At 35.1% G+C, this 26,114-nt stretch overlaps 1 protein-coding gene across 24 annotated transcripts in view; it reads right to left on the bottom strand.

Annotated features, from left to right (window-relative positions):
- The window catches only part of NRXN1 (neurexin 1), a 1,113,820-nt gene that overhangs the window by 975,997 nt on the left and 111,709 nt on the right, over positions 1-26,114 (bottom strand). For 2 of the 24 annotated variants that reach the window (XM_055377884.2, XM_055377883.2), the window contains exon 5: positions 1,910-26,114. The exons of 21 other annotated variants lie outside the window; for them this stretch is intronic. In XM_055377884.2, the coding sequence (XP_055233859.1) occupies positions 26,062-26,114 (53 nt within the window). In that variant the 3' untranslated portion in view covers positions 1,910-26,061. Of the gene's footprint in view, positions 1-1,909 lie in introns of those variants that run through there. One more of the 24 variants, XM_063695889.1, reaches the window with a different exon arrangement.

The following is a 26,114-nucleotide window of genomic DNA, read 5'->3' as shown; positions in this document are numbered from 1 at the left end:
AGTAGAGGGGATTAATGTAGAAAATTATTTCTTACTATTTACTGAGTCCTGTTAGACAATTGCATATCAATGTTTCCTTTCTTTCATCTGGTCTCTAAATCACCCAAGTATCACTCAGTGCTACATCTTCCAAGAAAAAAAAAAAAAACTCAGATATTATGGGAAGAGAGCCAAAAACATCCCAGCTCATAGCCGAATACACACATTTATTGGGAACCTACCATGTGTAAGATACTGTCCCAGGCATTTGGGATAAATCAGATAACAGCACTGACAGAGATTCCTGCCCCTGTGGGGCTTATACTCTGCAGAGACAGACAAGGAAACAATCATTAAACTTTAAGTAATTCATGTATATATTAGAAAATGGTGTGTGCTATGGTTTTCTAAAAAATAAACAAGTAAAAGGGATTGGGAGGGTTGGAGACAAGTGGCAGAAGGTTGAAGTATCTAATAGAAAGGTTCAGAATTGGCCAGGCGCGGTGGCTCACACCTGTAATCCCAGCACTTTGGGAGGCTGAGGCAGGTGGATCACTTAAAATCAGGAGTTCAAGATCAGACTGGCCAACATGGCGAAACACTGTCTCTACTAAAAATACAAAATTAGCTGGGTGTGGTGGGGCATGCCCATAGTCCCAGCTACTCAGGAGGCTGGGAGCAGGAGAATCGCTTGAGCCCGGGAGGTGGAGGTTGCAGTGAGCCAGGATTGTGCCACTGCACCCCAGCCTGGGCGATAGAGCAAGATTCTGTCTCAAAAAAAAAAAAAAAATTCAGAATAGACTCAGCGAGGTCCAATTTGAGCAATGATTTGAAAGATGTAAGGGATTTAAGCATCTGAAAGAGGCACTACAGCCAGCACCCTGAGATGGCAGCAAGTGTCCTGAGCAAAACTGCAAGAGGTCAGTGTGAGAGAAGGAGACAATAAAAGGTCTGAAGTCTCCTAGAAACCATTAACACTGTGCATTTTAGCTACTATATGGATTTTCACTCTAAGTAACTGTTGAAATGAGGTATCATGGCTAACAGCAACTGCTTTGGTGTTAAGCAGCTCTACTGTTTATCAGCTTCAGTGTCAAGTTGCTTCATCTCTGTGCTTCACCTAACAAATAAGTATAATTGCAGTATAAGTACTACGTAGGACTGGTTATGAGGATAAATGAGATAATGCCAACCATCGTACTGTGACTGGCATAGAGAAACTGCTCAATAAATTGTTTTCTCTGAACTTGCTACTTCCAACACAAAATTTTTCTCAAACAAGAGTATCAGTGATACCAGGACCATTCTAAAACTTATCTCCAACATCTATGCTCAGAATGATGAATCAATTAACCAACAAACCTCTACTATGTGCAAGGGATTATTTTAGGTGCTGAGGGGATACACAGAATTTAAAATGCATTCCTTGATATTAATAAGAACATGATTTAAGTGAAGAAATAAAACATACACATAAAAACATAATTTAATATTCCTATCAATAAAAAGGAATAAAGTACTGCATCTGCACAAACACATTTGGATGACTCTTAAACTCACTGTGCAGAAATGAAGAAGCCACACACAAGAGCACATACTTGGCCGGGCGCGGTGGCTCACGCCTGTAATCCCAGCACTTTGGGAGGCCGAGGCGGGCGGATCACGAGGTCAGGAGATCGAGACCATCCTGGCTAACATGGTGAAACCCCGTCTCTACTAAAAATACAAAAAATTAGCCGGGCGTGGTGGCGGGCGTCTGTAGTCCCAGCTACTCGGGAGGCTGAGGCAGGAGAATGGCGTGAACCTGGGAGGCGGAGCTTGCAGTGAGCTGAGATTGCGCCATTGCACTCCAGCCTGGGCGACAGAGCCAGACTCCATCTCAAAAAAAAAAAAAAAAAAAAAAAAAAAAAAAAAAAAAACACAAGAGCACATACTTGGTGATTCCATTTAAACGAAATGAAGACTATTCTATGGTGACAAAAGGAAAATCAGTGGTTGCCCAGATCCAAGGGAAGGTGTGAGAATGGACTTTATAAAGGAGTATAAAGAATCTTCATAATCTTTGGGAATGTTCTGTATCTTGGTTGTAGCATTGTTTCACAAGTGTAAACAATTGTCAAAATTCATCAAAGTGTGCACTTTAAATGGGTTCTATTTACTGTATTCCTCCATAAAATTGATGGTAGCAAAAACAAAACATAAGAGTCATAATTGATCAGAATGGATTGAATAATCACTACAGTATATCTTCCACTATAGTTTGAACTAGAAAATTATAGGACAAGTTTAGTTTAGATATGCCAGGTCACACAATAATTTCCAGATATTTCTTGAATTGCATTAGGTCTAGAAATTTTGTTAAGCTTAAAGATAAAGTTCTCCTATTAAGTTGTTGTTAGCTGTGGCTCTATTCAGTCAATGTCTGAATAACTTTATGTCACTGTTTCTTTGTTTCTATATGAAGAATCCTTTCATCTTCAAACTTTTTCCTCAAAAATTTTCTTTTTTTATACAGTTCATTCCCTCTTAGGACTGTCCCTTGCAGAGATTTCCAACACTTTCTTACTGCTTTCAGTGTAACTATCAAAGATTTTAATTGCAGTTTTATTTTTTAAATATGGGCCATTCTGGCTTCTATCTGTAGCCCTTTTCCAAAGATGTATAAGAGAGGAAGTGGCATGTCTAACATGTCTAATCTTAAAAAGGACACACTTTTTAAAGAGTTTTATTTTCAAAGTTATCCTACTATTGGTTATCAATAATTATAACACATTTTTATGAAATGTCAAATGAAAGACATGCATATATCCGTAGGGAGGTAGAAAATGAAATGGGATATTGTGCTCTTCCTAGGATTCAACTTTGCTATAATATTCTATGAGGTTATCATTCAATTGTTCTACAATCTAAATTCCCACATTTCAAAAATTTAATTTTCCTATGAAATTAATTGCTTAATATAAAAAGCACATTTATAATTTATTCTTCAGAAATGAATGCTTTGAAAATACATTTAAATAAGTGTTGATGGACATCATTAACAGTGAAATATAATTAAAAGAGTAAATTATTTAGTTGGGTTTTTTTTAACCAGAATAAAAGATTTCTATGGAAGCTTTCTGTTCAGAATATTAAATGCCTAAGAAGTCATACTAGATTTTGAATGTAGTACCTATTCTGGAAAGCAAATTCAGGATTCTTGCAGACAGATTAAAAATTATTTCCTAATATAGATGACTCAAAGAAATACCTGTCAAACAGAGAGTTAAGACTTCTGAATGCAGACACAGCTTGAAAAAGAAGATGATGTATTTTCCATGGAGCATTTGCCGAAGAACTATTCAGCAGAGACATAAATAATTAAAATTAAACTACAGTCGCTAAAATAAATGAACCATATTCTGAAGCAATAGGTTGACTTTTAATCCTGATTTTCACTTACTTCGAAGCTCACAAAATTTAAGCATCTGCAGCAAATCGCCACATCAATAATTTGAATTATCCAGATTCCACCGTAATTTCTGAAGTGCACATCACTCCAATTTCCGATGCAGTACAATTGAAAATGTATCAGATAAAACCGGTTGCAGAAGGCTTGGAACATTAAATGCTTTGACAATGACAAATAGAATAAGGTGAGATGTGTCTTAAAAGGAGGGTCTTCCCACTACACTGTGTTTATTCAATTTTAGGGACACCCTCTGCCACATTAGAGGCCTTTTCATTTTCTTCTCTCCAGACAAGGATTAGTAGATGTGGGCCCTGCTTCCCCCAAGTTTATATTACTGTATAAGGGTAACCCTGTGAAGTAACAAGATTACCAGAGAGAAAATTTTTTTAAAAATTAAAAAAAGGGGGTAGATTATGTCAAAGCCCTCCTTGAAGAGACAGTTAATTTGTTTTTTTTCTAATATTTTGCAGGATGTATTAAAGAAAGTCTGTAGAAAGACAAGCAGGGAAATGTGACAACAGACTATACAAAGAATTTATAGGTTCTTATGACATTATTTTTCTTTGATGTAACCCCACGTTGGTGATGTTATAGAACTTTTGATATCTGGCAGAATTATGTCAAATACATGAACTGCAGTTTAAGAAGCATAAACGTCAGGTTGTTGAAACCTTCCACATCAAACTAATTAGCAAGAATTTTTGAACGTGAATTATAGCAGTTTATTAGACGTCATGGGAGATACAGAAGATGTACTGATATTAGGCACACAGAGGTATTTTAAAATATGTAATAACTGAAGAGACAAGACATGAAATATACCAAAAGGGATTTTTTTGTGTGTAAATTAAGCATCTAACCATAAAATAATCAGAGAATTAATCAATCTAGAGTAACATGAATATTATCAAGAGAAGGCTGAGCAATACAAATAAATAATATCTCCCCATGGCTACTCACAAGAAATTAAACCTTGCTGAATGTAAGTTTCCCCTTTGTGACAGGGATCAGCCTAAAGGCCTAGTGTCCACAACATGTTGGACAATGTGGGATTTGTAAGTGCATAATAGATCCCAATCCTTTAAATCTCCAAACCTCACCATATCCTATATCACATTACACTTCAACTCTCCAGTGGAAGGGTAAGTATCTGGGAGTTCACCCTTTAAGAACAGTTCTAAAACCCTTAGTATGTACTTGGGATCAGCCTTCAGTTGAGGTTATTAGGTCTAAGTCAGTTTTACTTTCTATTATAAGCATATTTGTCAGTATCAACTAAACAAACCCAATCACTTGGGTAAAATATTTAGAAAACGGAAGGCATTTCAGGTGGGAAGGCGGGTACAAGTAAGAAAATAGAATTGGAAACAAGTATGGCTTACTCAAGATAGCATGAACAGACCTATTTGTCAGAGTGAGGATTAAAAGTAAAATTATTAAATAAATAGGGCTCTTAAATAGTAGGAAAATAATGTGGAGGAGCCTGTAATTGATATGACAGGTAATAAGGGAACATTTGCACATTTCTGAGCAACGGCATTCCGTGATGTTGTACAAGCCAGAGAGGGTGAAACCTAACTAAGAGAAACCAGCTAAAGCAGCTGGCAGGAATGATGTAATGCAAGAACGAGGTGATGAGTGCTACCTGGATTAGACTGAGCTCACTGGAGGTAGAAAGGAAGAGATGGTTCTCCTAAGAATCAAGAAAATTGAACTCATATTGAATCACCTCTTCAACTCTCTCAAATGTCATGCTGCCAGTGAAGGCCTTACCTGACAACCTCATGTAAAAATTACACCTCCTTTTCTCATCGGTACACTCCTGTGTCCCATTCACTAATTTTTTTCTCTACAGAAGGTATCACTATCTGACACACTATTTATCTGGCTTTTGTTGTTTTTGTTAATGCTTGTTTCATACCATTAAAATGTGAGTACCATGATCCATGATTTTCATCTGTTCATTTCCCTGTTCCCCTGAGCCCACAAGAGGGGATTCAATAAATTTGAACTGAGTGAACAGAATGAATTAATATCCAATAAAGAAAACAAAGATGAGGCTGGGTACGGAGGCTCACACCTGTAATCCCAGCACTTTGGGAGGCTGAGGCGGGCGGATCACAAGGTCAGGAGATCAAGACCATCCTGGCTAACATGGTGAAAACCAGTCTCTACTAAAAATACAAAAAAAAATTAGCCAGGCATGGTGGGAGGCACCTGTAGTCCCAGCTACTCAGGAGGCTGAGGCAGGAGAATGACATCAATCTAGGAGGTAGAACTTGCAGTGAGCCAGGATTGCGCCACTGCACTCCAGCCTGGGTGAAAGAGCAAGACTCCGTCCCCGCAAAAAAAGAAAGAAAATAAAGATGAGAAAACATTAATTATGTTTTCAAAGTTCTCCACCTGGGGTCCTGGTACAAAGTTATATACAAGCAAGAACTTCATTAAAGGATTTCAAATAAATCTTACAATCTTAAAAGGAAAGTTCAACAATAGTTCGATATCACGTGACACTAAGAAAAAAAATGTGATTTGACCAGTAGGTAATCAAAAACAGACTAAACAATCCAAAGAAACTGCCAATAGTCCACAAGTTCTTTAGTAAATGTGAGTTACAGCAATAATGTGCTAATTTGTATTCACTAAATAGGTTTTCAAGCTTTCAAAATGTTTAAAAATGTTTTCATTTATCATTGCAACATGCATGGCGAATGGAAGATGGAGACACTAAGGAGTTAAATAACCTCCCATATGCTGTCCTTCCCATATTAATGAATAGAACATTACTTGCTTCTATACCAAACTAGAATTTGGTGGGAAAGTCATGAAGTTCTCCAAAGCAAAGTTAGAGCCATTAGATTAAGAAAGTGAGTGTAATAATGTACTATTTTTTTTCCTTTAGAAAAGCCTAACCTCAATTGGCCACTGAGAAGGATGGCTTTATTAGATGATGAGGAGTCTGAAATATCATTAATTCACTCGTCAGCATCTAGAAATATTCTTTAACCAGGGCAAGACAAAGAAAATGCATTTATTCTCAGCAATATTCATTATACCAAAACATTTATTCATTTTGCTTAGAATCACTGAAGTAAAAACAGACACAAATTAGAAAAAAAATAAAGCAAATGTTGAATCACATTCTGAGTTTAGAATAGAAGAAGAATAAAAACAAGTTTTCTCGGGAACTGAAAAAAAAAGAGGTCATAAATATTAATGTACTAGATCTACATAAAAAAATTCTAAACGAAGGATTTTCATAACTCTAAACCAGAAATCATTTTAGCTTATCTTGGAAAACACTACCAGTGAAACAACATCAGTTAATTTTGTTTTCTAATTCAATTTGTGAGACAGCACTGGATGTATCGAGAAATAGTACATCTCCTGATCTTCTAAGATACCATGTAACTTGGGAGTGCTGAGAATATATTACAGCACCCTGGTAAAAACCCATACATGGTGTAGTTTGACCTTAGTGGGGAGCTTTAGCTTTCACCATCAGGTTCTGACTTGCTATTTCCTTACTGTGTAATGTGGAAAAGTTTTTATCTTGGTTATTTTTTCTTATCTGCAAAAAGGAAGTCAAATGTCATTGTCCCTTTATCTCAGATAGTTATTATAACAGACAAGAAAATGCTTTTTACAAGTCAAAAATGAATTAATATATTAATTTAATGTATTATTCTATAAGTTTACCTAAATCAGAACTACTACTACTGTTATAATTAGAAAATGATAAGGAAGGGAAGAGGAAGTACATTTAGAAAACTGCTTTTACAAACCAAAAACAAGTATTTATGAATAAAAGATGAAGCTGCTGAGAAAAGTAGAAAATTACAATAATATCACTTTATTCAAGAAGATATTGGGCATGTATTCCCAACCAGCACCAACATATTATTTTTCAGAGATAATGTTACCAGGAAGAATAAAGCTATGTTTATTTAGACAGGGCCAGAACTTTTTTTAAAAGATAAACTAAAATAAGTAAGATACTGGAATTCATTTGAGGACCCTTTGCAATCTCTTTATGTTCTCTGCTTTCTAGGTATTCACTACCAGACCTCGCCAACCTAAATTTTAACTCTCTCTTTAGTCTTGTTGACCAAAATGACTTTTCTTCAATCTAAACCATACTGAAGCTGAATTCAATCTAACTATAGGAAGACATTAACATGGTTCAAATAAAGCTTTGCATAATAACTGTTTCTATTATGTTGATGGTCTTGGAGGTAACTAACTGTTAATTCATCTTTAACTGAAGAATTATTATAGAAGTATTCTGGGGGAGGTGTTTTTTTGTTTTTGTTTTTGTTTTTTGTAGTGACATGTGCTCTCAGTGTACCACAATATCATAGCCCCACCCCCACAACATACCTTATGGGCCTTGTCCATAAGCATTCTGTAAATTATAACACAGGATAAAATGGGGCTTACTTGTATCTTCTTCTAATGGAAAGCCTCTCCTTTCGTTGTGAAAACTTGAAATTCTTTCCTCTCAATACGTCCTTAGGCAAAGGGAGCTGTGTTGGCAAAAGCCAGAGAGAGATGATGCTTGGCTCAGAGCTGAATGGCTCAAAGGTACTTTCAGGATAAAATTGAACTTCTGTGATTTACTCATTTGAAATAATGAGATTTGGAGTGTTCTAATATAATCCACAAATACAAGACAGTAAGATCTGAAACACTGGCTGTAGCCCTGAGATTAATAACCTCTAGCAGTAGTTATCAAATATTTTAAAATAAGAGACCCTTCCTTTATAGACAATCATGGGAGAAAGCCCAATGTTAAAACAGAGAAAAGACTATGTCTCTGCTGGAATCAGGGCAAGGGCTCCAAGTCCTGCTCTTTCCGCACTCTTAAGCCCCAGCAGTGGTCCTCAGGTCCCTCCCCAGAACCCTTAGGCTCAGTAAGGCATCACCTGAAATCCATTAGCCTTACATAATTCTGTGAAATTTAGAACTGAAGAATCCAGTTTGTTCCATAACAGCAATTTGACTGAAATACATGAGACAAGTTAGAGTGGCCAGGCCAGAATACTAGAAATTAAAGTATAATAATAATTTTAAAAAATGACATAAAATAAAGCTGGTAGCTTTCACCCTAGGCTTCCTTGCAGCCCCACTCTCTTTCTACTAGGTCTTGAAATTTAGAAAAGGTATCTTGAAATCCCTAAGTATTAAATAGTCCATACATGAATTTTACAAATATACCCAAGTTCATATTTGGGAACATAAACGATGGTAAAATGGTTCTCTTCTAAGTAGGCAATGGGCCCGTGTGGAAACTTGTGGGGGGATGTCAGAGGTAGTGCAGTAAACTGTTGATGCAATACAAGGAATGTCCTTTTCTGTGCTAGAGCTAACTCTCCCATTTACCAGTTGATTAACTTTAGGCAAAACACTTGTTATTCGGTTTCTTCATCCATGAAACAATGTGTCTGCATTAAATGATCAGACCTTTCTTTTTAAAAAGATTACTAATCTGTATTTTATCTTGATACATAATATTTTTGCTGAGTTGAAATAAACTTTCTTAATTTTCATATTCCCTTTTCATTATAATCTCTATCCTGAGAACCATATTCATATTTTCATCGCTGCTGAATGTTGTCTCCCTGGATGTCTTCTTAGAACTTGATCTAAGATGAATGTTATTCTCCCGCAGGCACTTTCAGAAGCATAATCCTTCTGGGTACTTATATCCAGGCTCTTCAAGTCGCCTTCAGTTCTTTCCTTTCACTTCTCACATCCAATTCAACTACTCCAATGTCTTCTTCATTCATTCATTTTCTTATTATCTACTTTGTGATTTGTCCCACTGAAAGAACAAGACCCAGGCCATGTCCTAATGAAATTGTAAATCTAGTTTCTCATGTTTGGTCCTTTCCTTCTTTTCCTCATATTATCATCACAGTTCAGCCCACTTTTATCTTAACGTTTTAAACAACCTCTTAGCTTATTCACCTTCCTCTAATGATCCCACCTTTCCTCAGCACTGTAACTTGGAATTCACTCTGCCATTAAGATGTATTTTTAAAGTGGGACTCTGATAATGGTAGCATCCATCCCCAACCCTCTGACACACACTGTGTGTTGACTGCAAAATAAGTTTATAAATCCAGGGTTATAAACGCAGCTATTTAAGGAACCTGGTAAGAAACATAAATGTGTGAATCTGGTTAGGGCACACAGTAGGGAGTAAGAGAGCCTAGCGAAAATTTGGAGAGGCTATGTGCTGCCCAATGACTTTCAAATTCAATTAAAAATAACTACATCTATGAACCAGAAAGCTACCAATTCTTTCATTCCAAACCTCCCTTGCAGCCACATTTGTGTTGCAGCCACACAACATCCCTCACTATAATCATGCTTTGCATGAAGCTGTTCCAATATTTCTAATGACACTGTTCTTTCTTTCAGGTGTCCTCTTTCCCAGTGAATCTATCCTCATTTCTCATCTCTTCCCTGTCAGCTACCACTTATCCAAGCACTTTTTTTCCAGTAAGAATTCATCTCTTGCTCTCCTATATGGTCACTATATTTTATATTTTACATATTTATAAACATGACATATGTATTTATGTTCCACAAAGGGCTTTGAATAGAATTTACACATAGAGTTGCCTGGGTTGATGTGTTTATTAAAATGGAAGATAAAGTGAATTAATTACTTAAATATTTAACACTATTGAATAGAAATAACTTCCCCAATGTTGCTTCATGATTTAGACAGTCTATTAAATGCTTAAGCAAGGCACTAGACTAAGTTTATTAAGACAAATTTTGGAATATGTGCAGAAATATGACCTGGCTAATAGTACAGAGTCAAAGCTGGTTGAATGGTGTTATATAGTGGATTCAGATTGATGTGACAGTGGTGGTTACACTAGGGGCACTAAGGTTATCCCTACTGGCACTCTGAGGACTCTATTCTCTACCACACTTTTTTCCATTAAAAATACCAAGTAGATTAATATCATATTTGTAGATAACACAGGGATAGAATTACATACGAGGATAAAATATAGCTTACTTATATCCATGTACTAAAATGGAAATCAGAAGCATTTCTCTTCCTTTGACTCCTCATCTCTACTTTCTCTTCAGTAATCCATACTATAAATGATATCACCATTCACCTAGAGTCTTATCATGAAAATCTGGGAATCAATCTTGACTTCAGTCGTGCCCACATCTTTGTAACTAATCAACCAACAAACCCCATAGACCCTAACTCCTTAGCACATATCAAATCTATTACTTCTTTTTCACCTCTGATGCTAGGAAAATAGTGTAAGCTTCTGGTATCTTTCTTGACTAAATAATTGTTGCTATGCTGTTTTCTTATCTTTGGTTCTGCATTTTTTAAATCTGTTCTCTTGCCAGAATAATCTTTTGAAACAACCAATCTGATCCTGTTCCTTAAGTCTTTCCATCATCTTGACCTTTATCTGTTTCTCCAGTTTCATCCTTTAGGTTCCCTTGTTGCATTAATACTCAATTGCTTGCAACCTGCATTTCTCTTACATACTTACATTATGCTTCTGCCTGAAATGTGTCTACCTATGCTAGACAAATATAATGGCACCCCAATGATGTATAAATCTTAATCTCCAGAACCTGTGAATAGGTTGGATTACATGTGGATTACATGTGTTGCGGCTCAGAACATACCCCAAAGTATGGCACCCTGGCATGCTGAGTACTTGGAACTGAAGGAGATTGGAAAAGCCTCAGAAACAAGGTCTCTGACCTTTTCCTGCCCTCCTCTCTCACACCCTTCTTTCTCCCCAGAAGCAAGTCATAGCAACCAGAATTGCATTTCTCCAAGGTCTGTCTAGAAACTAAAAGTCTTCTCCCCTAAAGTAAGCCATAAAATTTAGAAAGGTCACTCTCTCCCTTTTCCCTTGAAGACTGTCATTGCCCTCTACTCTGGAGGGAAAAATACTACAAAGAGAAGAATCTGAAAAAAACCAAAAAAACAAACAAACAAAAAAAAAACAAAAAAATAAACCAACCTTTCTGGATTTCCCCCCTCAGTTTATTACCATTAGATTATACTCTTTTGTCCAATCACATTTCTACATGGCGGTTCATTCTTCATTGAAACTCAGTATAAAAAGTACACAGTTTTCCCTGGGTATTTGGGTCTTCAACTCTGAAAGTGCCTGTGTTACATGAAACTTTGACTAACTAAGTTTGTTATACTTTTCTCTTGTTAATCTGTCCTTCATTACAGGAGTGTTGGCTGTGACCTTTACGAAGGGTGAGAAAAAGATGCCCTTATTCTTTTTGCCCTTAAAGATAGCAAAGGCAATTAAGGTTGAAGATGTTAATTAAGTTTGCTAATCAGCTGACCTAACCATAGGGTAAGAACCCTGGACCCAATGTTGTCACAAGCTCCTTACAAGTGGAAGAAAACAGCAGAAGAGGAGTCAGAGGAAAATGTGACTACAGAAGGATGGTCTGAGAGATGCAAGGTTACTGGCTTTGAAGATGAAAGAAAGGAGTCACCAGCCAAGGAATGTAGGCAGCCTCAAAAAAGATGGAAAAGGAAGAAAGCAGATTCTTTGCAAGTGCTTCTAACAGAAATGCAGCATTGATGACAAATCAAATTTACCCCAGTGATATCCATGCCAGACTTCTGACCTACAGAAGAGTGAGATAATACATTCACGTTGTTTAAGCTATTACATTTGTAGTAATTTGTTATGGCATCAATAGAAAACTAATACACTACAATGTCACTCTAGCCAACACTCATCACTCAACAAGACTCAGCTAATGAAGAATGTTGGTTTCTGTAAATAACTAATATTACAGGGCTTTTAACTATTGATGAGAATTCCATGTAAAAATGTATTCACCTACTGAGCTATAAATCCCTCTAGAACAAATACCAAGCCTTATTTATGTTTGTATTCACAGCATCTTGCATAGGACCCTTAGTAGATAATTTACTGTTTTTAATGATTGAAGGTAGAATTGAATAGTAATGTTTCATGTTTTAAAGTGGGCTGACAACATCAACTCTTGAGTAGAGTACAGAAAGGCTGACTTATGAGCAGTTCATGTGGAAAAACTTAGAGGTTTCAACTGACTAAAAGCTCAGTATGAATTGATAAAACAATAACACTGACCAAAATACATACACACATTCACACACACACACACACACACACAAAAACACACAACCACACCCCTACCTTTGATTTTAGATGGCATTAACGGAAGTATTATTTCCAAAACCACAGAATGCTTCCATTTTACTATGCCTTGCTCAGATACCCAGGGATAGTATAATTAATTTTAGACTTGGCTTTAAGAGGTATCCTGACAATTAGAGCATGCCAAGATTAGGAGAAGGAGACAACCAGCAAAGAGATGGAAAGGTCTTCAGCACTGTGAAGGACTGTTTGAAAGAACGAAAAAATAAAATATGGAAGAGAAAAATCTGAATTTGGGTATAGGAGTTGCTATGGTTTGAATGTGTTCCCCAAATTTTGTGTGTTGAAAACTTAATCCTCAAATTAATATGCTGACTGGAAGTGGGTCCTTTAGGAGGTAATTAGGATTAGATAAGATCATGAGTGTGCAGCCCCCTTGATGGGACCGGTGGCTTTAAGAAGAGGAAGAGAGACCTGAGCTGGCAGGGACTCTCTTACCCTCTCACCATGTGATGCCCTCCACATGTTATGATGCAGCAAGAAGGCCCTCACTGGTTGCTAGTGCCATGCTCTTCGACTTCCCAGCCTGCAGCACTATAAGAGGATAAACTTATTTTCTTTATAACTTACACATTTATGGTATTTTCTTATAGCAACAAAAAATAAAGATGGGGTGGAGAAATATATTTATAGAAAGTATTTTTTAAGTGAATGAGAAATTAGACATAATGTTTTTAACTCTAGAGAAATTGAAAACAGAGCACAGCACATCGGATAAATTCAATAACTATCTTAAGAATCAGCAAAACAACATGCAGATGGCTGATTGGCAATAGTTTCAGTAGGCAGATTTTGATTAAAATAAAGAAAAACTTTTTAATAATTAAACCTCTCCTTAAAACATTATGACTTTATGAGGTAACAAGGTAACAAGTACAGCCTTCTGAAAGCATAAACAGAGTTTACATCATCACCCATTACTTAACTAGCAGAGGAGTTTGTTTGAATAGGCATTTGGACTAGGAGACTTCTAAAGATTTTGTCAAATTTGTGACTTCATTATTTGTTAATTAAGTCCTTCTCCATTCCAAAGCAATTTCTGTGATTTTTCTGATTGTGGTAGACTTCACAATTATACTGATTTAAAACACATTACCATGTACTTTCTGGCTCCTAGTAAATTGCTATTCACTTAAGTGTTATCTCTGAGTCCTAAAGTGTTAACAGACCTACCAAATCATGTGAGGAATCTCGCCTTTCCCCACACCCCAACAAGCTTAATTTTCTCTTGAATAGTTATCTCACTCTCTCATAACTTTCATATAATTTCAAACTCTCCAAAACACACCCAAGAAGGGAACTGAAGGATAGGAAGGGATTATATATTTTTTCCATGGTATATTCTCTTCTAATGGAGAAAAGCAATTAGGCAAAACAAGTTAAAAGCAAGCTAAGCTTTTTCTTCTTGAGCAGTGTAGAACAAAAGGCTTTATCTGATTTATGCTAAAACTAGTTCATTGTAAGCAGGATCTTAATACCCTAATCAAGGAAATTTAAAAATAAATTAAAGAAAACATCTCGCCTTTGTTACTTAGAGGCAAAAATTACGACAAAATTATTTCCTGGTCAGCATTCTTAGACTAGCCTCAGCTATTTTTTTTTTTCTTGAATTAAGAATAATGAAAATCACATAAAATGAAACAAAAAAAAATGTATCACAAAAATATTTTGCAATTCTCTTTCTGCCCCCTTCCATTTTACTTCCTTTCTTAACATTTGGGATTTAATGAGCTTTAAAAATATGTATACAAAGGATAACTGTCTTTGACTTTTTTGATCTTTCCTCCATGTAGTTTGTGATTTAAAAAGTTAGTTGTTTCCTTTGAAAATTAATTTTATTTGACTCATGATTAGACACCCAATACTCTGCCACATGTTCCACTATTGTGCATTCACTATTCACTAGAAATACATTACACACTTCACCGATATTCATATACTTCATCCTCATAGCTAAAAGAGATTTTTAGATTTTACTATCTGTGTTTTACAAATGAGACAAATGAGTTTCAAAGAGGCCAGATAACTTTCCCTAAGCCACACAGCGGATACATCATGAATCTATGGTCTAAATGTGGGTCTACTTAACTCCAGTCTCCATGATCCTTGGCTATGCTTGTGCAACAAGATTTCCTTAGCATCTCTCATGTACCAAGCTCTATCCTTAATTCAAAACTGAAAATATCAAAGCCCCTGCCTTCAAGGGTATCACATTCTAACAACAGTGACTGACCAATAATAAATGCAACCCAGCTAAAGAACTTTATAATAGAGGTAAATATTAGGTATAATGGTGTTCCTAAAAAAAGAATAATCCACTTTTCCTAGTTTGGGGTAGGAGTGCCAGTGTGCGCAATGACTGAATATATACTGCTAACAGCTAATCTTTGACCAAAAAAGTAAGATTCAGTCTATCATTGGATTCTGCTTCCTCTATAACTCCAGGAATCAGCCATGCCAAATGTGCTAAGGGCTTCCAACTCTGCATAGATCTCACTGGGGCTAACTCAAGGGCTGGACAATGCCATCTGACAAGTTCCACTGACATTAAAAAATACTTGTCTGGTGTCCCCTATCATCAAATCCCTCCTTAAGAACAGATACATCAGTTAAAATTATGTGGCACTTTCAAATACTATCATCATGATTTATTGCCAACAGATGGGACCACTGAGAGATTTATCTTTGGCAAGGGGATAATTTTTGGATCCCCCTCAAATCACATGCAACATGTAACCATCTATGAATAGAGCTTCCCTAGACCCTAAAGTTGCCCTCTCAGGCTGCTGTCATTACTCTTTCACAACTATTCCTACTTGGAGAAATGAGTAACACCTTGCTCTTGCAGTGACAACATTACAATCTCATGTTCTTGTCCCCATAGGAGCTTGACCTTATCACCCTCATCACTCTCTCCCTGCTTTTTCTTGTATTCACACTAATCTTTCAACCACTTCCTTTATAGACTTTTTTTTAAATCTTACCATACATTTCCGTATAATTTCTATACCTGAGTCTGTCATTTCTGAATGTCTAATAAGAATACTGCCTATTATTTTTCAGTAGACTCCATGGACCAAATTTCTACCCCAATAAAGCCTGAATTTTGTAGATACAACATATTCCTGTTTTATTTAATGGTTCTTTCTCCACAATTTCCAGAAAAAAAGGTCATTATCATCATCCTTTTCCATTGCATCAAGATATATTTGTGCCAGATTTTAAACGTGAGCTCAGTATTTGCTGTTTAGCTTTTCCTTGTCTGGATCCTTTTTCCATTGTACATTATTGAGAATGATCCTAAAACATATTGCAAAGTGTCCATAGGTGGGCATTACATAAAAAGTTTAAAAGTTGCCACATATTCAATTTGATTTTTGTTTTGTCTTTTTGTAAAGCACATGGTCTGAACTCTACACAATGAAAATTTTAATGACCTTTACAACAAGATTTGAAAGAGCTCAGTGACATCTTTACTAATGTGAAAACTAACAATTTAGTTTCAGGGATGAAGGGTAGATCTAATAGAATAACTACATTTTTTTTCAGTCCTTTCATAATGGAGCAACTTCTTTTAAAGCAAGTTAATAATTATTCTTTTTATTATCAAAAAAAGTCTTTCAGTGCAGAAGCATTATGAGGTGAGTTATCAAGTTGTACATGTCACTGCAAGGAAAAAACAAAAATCCTCACCGTGAAGATTAAGTCCTCAGCTTTTGGAGGGCAAAGGTCAAATCAATGAGTTGATAGCACTAGTCACAAAGTGACTGGGCATTAGATCTTCTGGGGGAAGGAGTGATCTCTTTTAAAGTACAGGATGCCAATCTGCCATAACCTAGTGAATAAAATCCTCTGTTAAGTTCCTTGAAAAATCAGTATTTTAGAAAATGCATCCCAGGTGATTGTGGGAGTTCCTCAACTTCAGAATTTAGGGAAGCTCTATACATAGAGGGTTACATATTGCATGTGATTTAAGATGGCACCAAAAATTATCCCCTTGCCAAAGATAAATCTCTCAGTGGTCCTGTCCTGTTGCAATAAATCAAGATGATAGTATTTGAAAGTGCCACATATTTTTAACTGATTTATCTGTTCTTACACAGGGAATTGATGACATGGGACACTAGACAAGTATGTTTTAATGTGAGTGAAACATGTGAGTAACTGCTCTGGGCTGTCCCTCTGAGAACTACTAGGTAGAACAAAAGTAATGATCTCAAGGTTTGCACTGATGTTTGAGCAACTGTTCAGATGTTCTGACAGGGAAGTGAGCTACTTGAACATGTTTGATTAAAGAGTGGTTCTCCTATGGGCTTTCTCTCTGTTCAGGGAATAACATGCTTAAAGTAGTTAAACAAAAAAAAAAAGAAAAAAAAAAGAAATAAACTGGAACCTAGCCTAATAACTGGCATTCGTTCTATAAATAATGAGGACAAATGCCAAACCAAAGAGTCCTCACATTCATCAGTCTAGGTGTTAGCTTTCTTTGGGATCAATCAGCTTCTCTCTTCTTCCACCTCATTGGTCAGTGCAAATCCAACTGCTCTTTAAGACTCTTAACTTCAGCCAGTCCTCTGGAAAAGAATGCCACTGGTCACTGAAAGTACCGATGGGTCCATGTAAATCCAACCACACTGCTGAGAAAACAATTCAAAACGCATTTCTGCTGATTGCCAGACAAGGTATTGTTTTATTTAAACAATAAACACCTGAAAGACAGCTGTTAAAAGCCATCACATCATTCTTTTAGGTCAGTATAGCATCAAACATTATCTGTTCACTGAGTTTAGAGGAAGATTTCTGGCAGATTTTGCTACTAGCAATCTATGAAATCCTATGGCTAACTTGTGAACTAGGGTTTCCCTGTGAAATGGAATCACAATTGGACAATTTAGGGATTTCCATCCCTCTAGCAGCAGTTTAGCCCAATCTAAATTTGATTGTTTCCTTAAATGGAGTAATTTAATTTTCTCCAAATGTCTACAGACTTTATAATGCCCAGTCCAGAAAATGAAAGGGAAAACTGGGTCAGTTTCTCAGGTAACTCAAGCCAAAGAATAAAATATTGCTTTGAAATTCCTTATAAAGCATAAGTTGTTTTAATTTTCTGAATTATCTTATTCATTGTCTCAGTAGTGTAATTGTATAGTCTATACCTGAGTTATGCAATAAAATAGTATTTTTAACATGAAAGAAAATATTAGTCTCAGTTCATAGTTCTTTGAATATCCCTGCATTTTACCTGTTTGAAAGTTAACACGAATAATTAATAGAGAGTACTTCAGCTGCTCCTATTCTGAATGGACTGTCATGGGGTCGTAGGTACATGGCAAACAAGCCAAACAGAAAGGGAGAACTGCAGTTTTGTGCAATAGGCATTTATATAAGTAGGTATAATATGAATGCAAAAGAATACATCCTGAAAATGGTAGTTATTATTATACATGTGGCTACATTTCTTAATATAAACCATGAAAACATCCATTCTGAAAAGCTGTGCCTTTACACCACATGTAACAGTCCCACATAAAGCAGAATCTCCTTGGTGATTACAGTAATAATGACTACGATTGAATGAAACCCTTTAGCTCTCACTCTCTTTTCGAAAGGACAAGTAATAGGACATACATTTTAAGCAAAATATGGCCTCAGGCACTGTAGTACTGTTGATGCTTTTTAATTCGAAGATTTCCTACCACTGTAGTTCTTCAGCACAGGTTCTATGGCTTAGGACAGCCGGCTGTGGACCTGGACTCACTGATAAGTCATCTACTTGGACATACAATAATGTATCTGTGTGCTGAGAAAGAAAAATCAAAGGCTTTTGGGTGTTTATGCCTACTTGATGATCTCGGAAGAATGAATCAATTTATATTTATTTTAGTGAAAGATAAGCTACATGACCATAAAATATAAGATCTACTTCATTTTTTGAAACTTTCCATCACAAATTGCCAAAAGATCCTTCCTGAAAACGTCGCAATGAATCATGCTATTCAGAAGCCAAACTTCCAGGATCCTCTTCCTGTTACTTGTATAGACACAGAGACATGCAAAGATTAATTACTGTCCCTTTCTTAAAGAAATATTCATTTAAGACTGAGATAATTAGAAAAACGTGAAAAGAAACCTTTGACCATCAGTGGTTGTGAAAGTGGTTTTTAAATCTTTTCCAAAATTTCTAGAGGCTTCTTGCATTGGACAGGGAATGAGAAAGATAAAAAGTGTCAAATCTGAGGCCACTTGACCCACAATACAATACGAAAACTTTTTTGTTTTCGTTGACTTCGTTTATCCTTCATAGAAAGATTTACCTTGGAGCAAAAAGGAAAAAGAAATTTAAAAATTAGTGTACTATGAGAAAGAAAAAATATCCAAAGTAAAACCCAAAGGAAACTTGACAAACTTGTTTAGCTAACCAACCAGTTGATCATTAAACAAGAATTTATTGAGTATCTATTTGTGCCAGTCACTGCTCTAGGGACCCTTGAGACACATCAGGGCAGGGTAGAGATTTCTGCCTTCACCAGATTCCTTCCTCTGGTGAAAGGAAGACAAATAAACAAAATAAATGAGAATTTTTTTTAAGTATGTTAAAAGATAGTAATTTCTATGAAGAAAAACTAGATCACGGTATGGAAGTTCAGGAGAGGGCCAAATTGCAGTATTAAGCAGGGTGGTGGGTTTTAGTCTCCTTAACATTTTTAGCAAAATCTTGAAGTATGTGAGAATACTAGCCAATTATTTAACTATTTCAAGATAATTATATGTTATTTTTCCAATATAGACACCTCAGAAATATATCTACTTAGCTTTTCCTTGAAAATGTGGTATTCAGATAACTAGGTGTCAGCAGTCTCAACTATATATCATTCTATGAAGTCATTAGTACGGCAAAACATTAATTTACAAAAAAAGTTTCATCTCATTGGTACCTCCAGTCCATGAAAAAATGTCTATCTCCCTGCCTCCTTCAACCAATAAATTTGCATCTGAAAACCAGCATTTTACCAATGATTTCCTAGGGTTGCTCAAAGTGGAGGCAAGTCTATTTCATCCTCATTATTGTACGTAAGATAAATGTTAAAGTGTAAAGAGTAACAGATATCTAAATAATTTTGATTGAGGATAATCAATCTTTAATACTTTTTTGTACAAATGTTCTCTGTAGTACGGATCATCAGGACATTGGTGTCTAGTTAGTTTCAACCAAAGACAATGCCAGAATCATAAATAATAGGGTATTAATATGATGGAAAGAAGATATTAAGATAATGATACTGTTTTTGTTAAACCTTTGGCAGATTACAGATCAATCGTTTTAAAATTCATTTAATCCAAATGCACACGGTATCTTTTTCTTATTGTCACCATTAATAAAAAGCCTCCTCTATGCACTTTTGCAATTTGTCATGTAACATTACCCTCAGTAATTGAGTATTTTTATTAATCCATATTACAGATCATAAGGTTTTGATATGTGAGGCTAAATTATTTACTCAAGGTCAGTAAGGAACAAATCTGGAATATGAACCCAGCTCTTATGACTTCAGGACTATTACCCATCAATTACAAGGTGGAGTTTTACTCCCTCAAATGAAAATCTTGATAATGAGAGACACCGGCATTCTAGATAAAAATCTGTGAATGGTTTCCTTTATACTACCACTAAATTTATTGTCTAAGAATAAGAAGATGAAACTCTGTTTCATGATTATTAGTGTTTAACTGAAGAAAAATCTTTGAAGTCTCCTTAAGGTTGGCTATTCTATATTATGATAGTTATTTTGGTTCAAAATTGTACAAAGTTTTGCCTATCATAATAAGCAGCATCACCTTTCATGCCTTATAACACAAAGAGGGACAATATTATATTATTATATTTTTAGAAGATCTCTAATATTCTTCTCTGCTCCAAAATGTTATGATTCTAATTAAAGATCCAAATTTATCTAGTTTAAGAGCTAAAGACTATAGAAAATTACATTGTTTTTTAACCTCTGACCAGCACAATTTAGGAAATAGCCTCCTATCAAGCCTAAAAGTGTTGATGATGGTTGTTAAAAATCTAGATTAAAAAAAATACATTTGCAAATGTATAAATAACATAAAGTCATTATTTTGGAGAAGAAATAATCAGTTTAACCTCCATTATGTCATAATTTGAAAGTTTTGCTATTTGCAACGTATTTCAGTAAAACGCATCTAAGTTTCTATTCACACCACCTCAGTTTTTAAACTATTAAAATACAGAGAGTCCTTTCTGTGCTCTTCTCTGAGGATAAGTTAGTCTACAACAAGTTTAGCAAAAGTCTTGCTTAGATGATCAGTTTTTCAATGTTATCATTGTTTAAGGAATGTATAATGACACAGAAAACTTTGCTTCACAGAGCCAGGATTACAGAAATACAATCAAGCTGGGACTTTTATTAGTAATACATGTAACAAGATTGGTTAAATCACAGCAAGAGATAATACATAAGCATATACTCTTCAATTAGTTTTTCTTGGTTCTACTCAGAACTAATGAACATGTAAGCTAAAGATGAACTGCTAAATAAACATTGAATTCTAAATAGTCACATAGCCTTCTATGTGTACTGTATAGATAAAAGTAGATATTTAATGTCTGATATTATAAGGTGAAACTCTGGTCTTCCCACGGTCTGTGGCTGTGAGTTAAGGGGATCCAGTATTGCAAGAGTAGAGGTAACACAGTAGAAAATTTAAAAAAAAATTCTTACTTCTTAGTTTGTATATGCACCAAACACAGGCATTTCAACAGTAAGGGTCTGTCAACATTCACAAACTTTTCTGAACAAACAGATGACTTATTATTATGAAACTAAATGAGGAAATACAATTTAAGAATTTATACAGAAGAAGATACAAATCATATTTTAATAACCAAATTAGGTCTATATCAGAAATCACAGCAAAATATATTTTAAAAAGCATAAAACAAATATGCATTAGGATTTTAGTAACTGGAAGTTGTGCACTTCACAGACAAATTCGCTATATAGCAACACAGGACTTGAAAATGGTATAAAAATAAAAATCATGGAAACTGTGTGATCTGAATGTTGTATCTTTCTAAAATTGATAAACTGAAATCCTAACCCACAAAATGATGGGTTAGGAGAGGGGGATTTTGGGATTTGATTAGGTCCTGAGGGCAGAGCCTTTATGAATGGGATTGCTGTCCTTATAAAAGACACTCCAGAGAGCTCTCTTGCTCCCTTTCAAGTGAGGACACAAAGAGAAGGTAGTGATCTATGAACCAGGAAGCAAAATCTCACTGGACACCGACTGTGTCAGCCCTTGGTCTTGGACTTCCCAGCCTCCAGACGTTTGAGAAATAAGTTTCTGTTACTTACAAGCTACCCAGTTTATGGTATTTTTATATAGAAGCCCAAATGGACTAAGACAAAGACAAAAGAAAATGTATTAAAAAAACACCAAATGCTTTATTCTTTTCTAAGTATTAATAATATCAAATCTATTATAAGAGTAAGTTTAATGAAATATTATTGTGGTATGACAGTATAGATAAAAATTTAAAGCACATGGTAATATTAGATATTACTCATCAGTTAGTTCAGGTGGAAGAGTTGTATCCAGGTCTTAACAATTACAATTAGCTTTAACAATTAGTTTTGAGAAAAATCTACCTTTATTATTTTTATAAATTATACTAATTTAAGATCTACTCTTCACAAAGGGAATAAGGCTTATGCACTTTCAGAATGTGTAACTATATTCTTTTCAGTTCTACTTGTAATATTTTGCTCTTCTAGTAACATGAGAAGCCTGGATAATTAAACAGTAAATGTCCATTTGACTCTTTAAAATGGACAGTTGAAACCACCGCCCCCAAACAAATACATTTAAGTCATGAAAATGGCAAATTCAAGATACAATAAGAAAAATGTTCCGGAAATACAATGGTCAAAGAGAAAGACAAGCTTTCTGCCCTCATAGAGCTTACACTCTACTAGGAAAAGTTAACATTAAGTATAATCACAAATACAAATATGTAATTACAATTATGATGACTTATGAAGGAAAAGTACAAGCCTCCAATCAAAGTGCCAACATTCGCTGATAATTATTAACTTGTGCTCCTGAGCTATTAACCAGCTATTATGGCTTGATTTTCATGTATAACATATTTTGACTTTTTTGTAATTTAAATAGTCATTCATTTCTGATAAGCCATTAAAGCAAAATATAAATAAACAATCAAAGCAATTATTGGAATGAAGTGACCAGTTACACATACATAGGAAAAGAAACAAGAACAAAAGAGAAAAGACATACTTCATTCAAGGCAAATAGATAAACCTAAATTCTAAATAGAAAGGAGAATAAAATTAGCATTATCAATGATCCTAACAACAATATCATTGACAAATTTCAAGCCCCAAAAAAATGTGATCCAAATTTCATGAAGACTATTTGAATCCATCTACCCACAACCAGCAAAAGTAAGGTTGGCTTTGAATAACAGATCTTCAGCTGCCCCAAAGAAAACTATAATTCATTCAAAGTTTATTCTTAACCATATCCAGTTAAAGGTGACATATCTTTGTTTAGGGAATGTAAAAAACACAAGTAACAGACTGACTCTAAAGTTTGAAACAGGATGACTAATTAAAAATAGGAGGCACTATGGCCTATGAGAAGAATGAGTAAACTCGTGTTTAATTCATTGTGATTCTGCCAGCCCATAGCAGTGGTCTCTAACATGTCTCCAGCTGACTTCGCCATTTTTGTCATGTACACATGATAAGGGATTTTGCAGTTTCCAAACCCTGAGTTGTTATGGAGCACAGAAGGATCAACATCAACTCTGTAAGGACACATCACAAAGTGAGACCAGTGCTTACCTCGAGAGAAAGGACTTGAGAGGAGGATGAAGAAGGTTATCAAAAGGCATGTTCTTTTTACATGTGCTAATTATTTTTTAATGAAATATATTCATCTATCACTGGACATTTAAACAGTTAGAAAATATTTAAGAATTCATAAAGAAGAAATCAAAATAATGAAGATGTTCTTGAATCTATTTTTTTCTAGTCTTTTTTTTCATAAAGAAAGACATTAATCCACAAAACTTCATTCCAGATCCCCTGAATTCACTACTCACACAAGAGAAAAGTGGGAAAATTGAGAAAATTGCTCCATGATTATATTGAGATATAAAAATTTAGGAAACATAAGTTTACACTGTAAATCAGTTACACAAACTGTCCAGACTTAACCCCGATTTTATGCACAACTAGGATTTAACTCCACATAGGAAACTGCAATGTAAAGTTCCTAAATTGTTTTTTCCAGATTTTTTTTTTAATTCCTCCAACAGATGGCACAAGGTGGGGATATTCACATAAGACAGACTTGGATTGATGTTATGCTTTCCTTTTTCTGAATTCCTACTTCACTTTGTACCAGTCTCACAGCACTTCCATTCTGTCATTCATTCTAACTTGCCCACATGTTTTCATTTCCTTGTTATATGAACACTCTGTGGATGCCATGTCATAGTCATGATTGTATTTCTGCTCTAGAATATAGATTTGTTGAATTAATCTGCAAATAGAGAAGACTTACAATCACCTTTCTCATTTCTCTACATCTAATTAAACAATATGAAATGGGTACCAATCTGATTTGCAAAATACTCAAGTCCATTTAAAAATCTTCTCTCTCCATTTAACAGCAAAAAGTTTACTCGTCCCAATAATAGAAGAAGAATGCAATGAAAAAAACAAATTCCTGTCCTCTGTGTCTTTGTGCTTATTGAGGAACAAAATCTGATGAAAACTGGTGAAGTTAAAAAATAATGTTTGACACACATGCCAACAGAAAACATTTAAGACTGACATAGAAAAACTGAATAAAGTTAAGTGACACTTAACATTAAGTACACCAAAACAAATATCAGCTGAGTATAAACATGAACTATTCCATATGTAGAAAATGGTTGAATAATTAAAAAATTATTTTAAGTTACTTTTTCACAAAATAACAAATATACGAGTGTATATACTTAGAAATTGTGTATTTATACATGCATCCATACAAATACACATATGCATACATACAAACACATATACATATACTTTACTCAGCCAGTAAGATAAAGTATATTCTTCCCTCTATGCCATCCTAAGTCCACAAACTAAAGAATATGATGAGAAACGCCCACTTAAGAGAACGCAGTGGATGAGATTTTGACCTCAAGTAAAAATGTTTAGAAAGCACTCAAAATGGTACACAAAACCTCTAAAATAATTGATACATACTGTCATTTGCATAGTTGCTAGAGACTTAATATGAGATTAAATTATACTATTGAAAATAGCTGCCAAAACCAAAACTGTGATAACCTATGTTGTTGGATCAAAGTATTCAAACAGCATTTGTTTCCAAAGCTCTATTTTACACATTTAAAATTGATATCATTTCTTACATATTGCCTGGCTCATGTTCAGATGCTTTTTCAAGCAGAAAAGTTTTCCTGCTAGATGACACAAACATAAAGGTGCAGAACTGTGAACTGTGGTCCCAATTCACCAGATTAACACTGAGAACACAGGAAAGAATAAAGATATTCCTGCATTTAAACTAATAATAATAATTTAAAAACAGAAACTAAATAGAAACATTCACTAACACACAGTTAAAAATGGTTGATTTAAAGACTATTCTATATGTTTGCCACAGCTGCATACCACTTACTTCCTTTTAATGACAACATTAAACACAATGAGGATGGTTTTAAATGGCAAATTACACATGCTTCTAGATTTCGTACCAACATCATCAAAGAGTACACATGCCTGACTTACCAAGCAATGCGGGAATGCATAGCTAGTTGATAATGCCCTTAAAACAAAGTTAGTATGCATAAAGAGAAATGTCTCGCTCCTCTGTTTGTCTCTTTCTTAATACTGCCTTTTTAGGTTACTACAGTGTTCATGTGCATAAATGACATCTAGCAGACAAGATGATGCACCCACAGCAGTACCATTTCAGTGGTGCACATGCTTAGACTTATGTCTTAATACACGATGGCTAGGGCAGGTGTGCTCCAGAGCTGAATGTTTGAAGATCACATATTTACAGTTCCTACACTTATTTAAGTACCATTAAATGATACTGCAGAAACTGACACCAAAACTTTAAATATATTAATTATGTGAGCATCTGAGATGAAAAAGATCACTCTAAAGAGAAAAAAAAGGGTGGGGGCGAAAATGGAAACATATTGATGGATTTTTCTTACCTTAAGTTTATAAAATATTTATTAACACATATACCTACCTCCCAGTGCCCATTACCAATGCCAAAAGGTCTAAATACATTTATGTAACTCAGACACACTGTAATTCATACAGATGATATTAAGAAGAAATAAAATAATGTAATACCTTTACTTTTAC

The sequence above is a fragment of the Gorilla gorilla genome, chromosome 12 (assembly GCF_029281585.2).
Source record: "Gorilla gorilla gorilla isolate KB3781 chromosome 12, NHGRI_mGorGor1-v2.1_pri, whole genome shotgun sequence".
NCBI lineage: Eukaryota > Metazoa > Chordata > Mammalia > Primates > Hominidae > Gorilla > Gorilla gorilla.
This window is presented reverse-complemented; position numbering and strand designations above follow the sequence as displayed.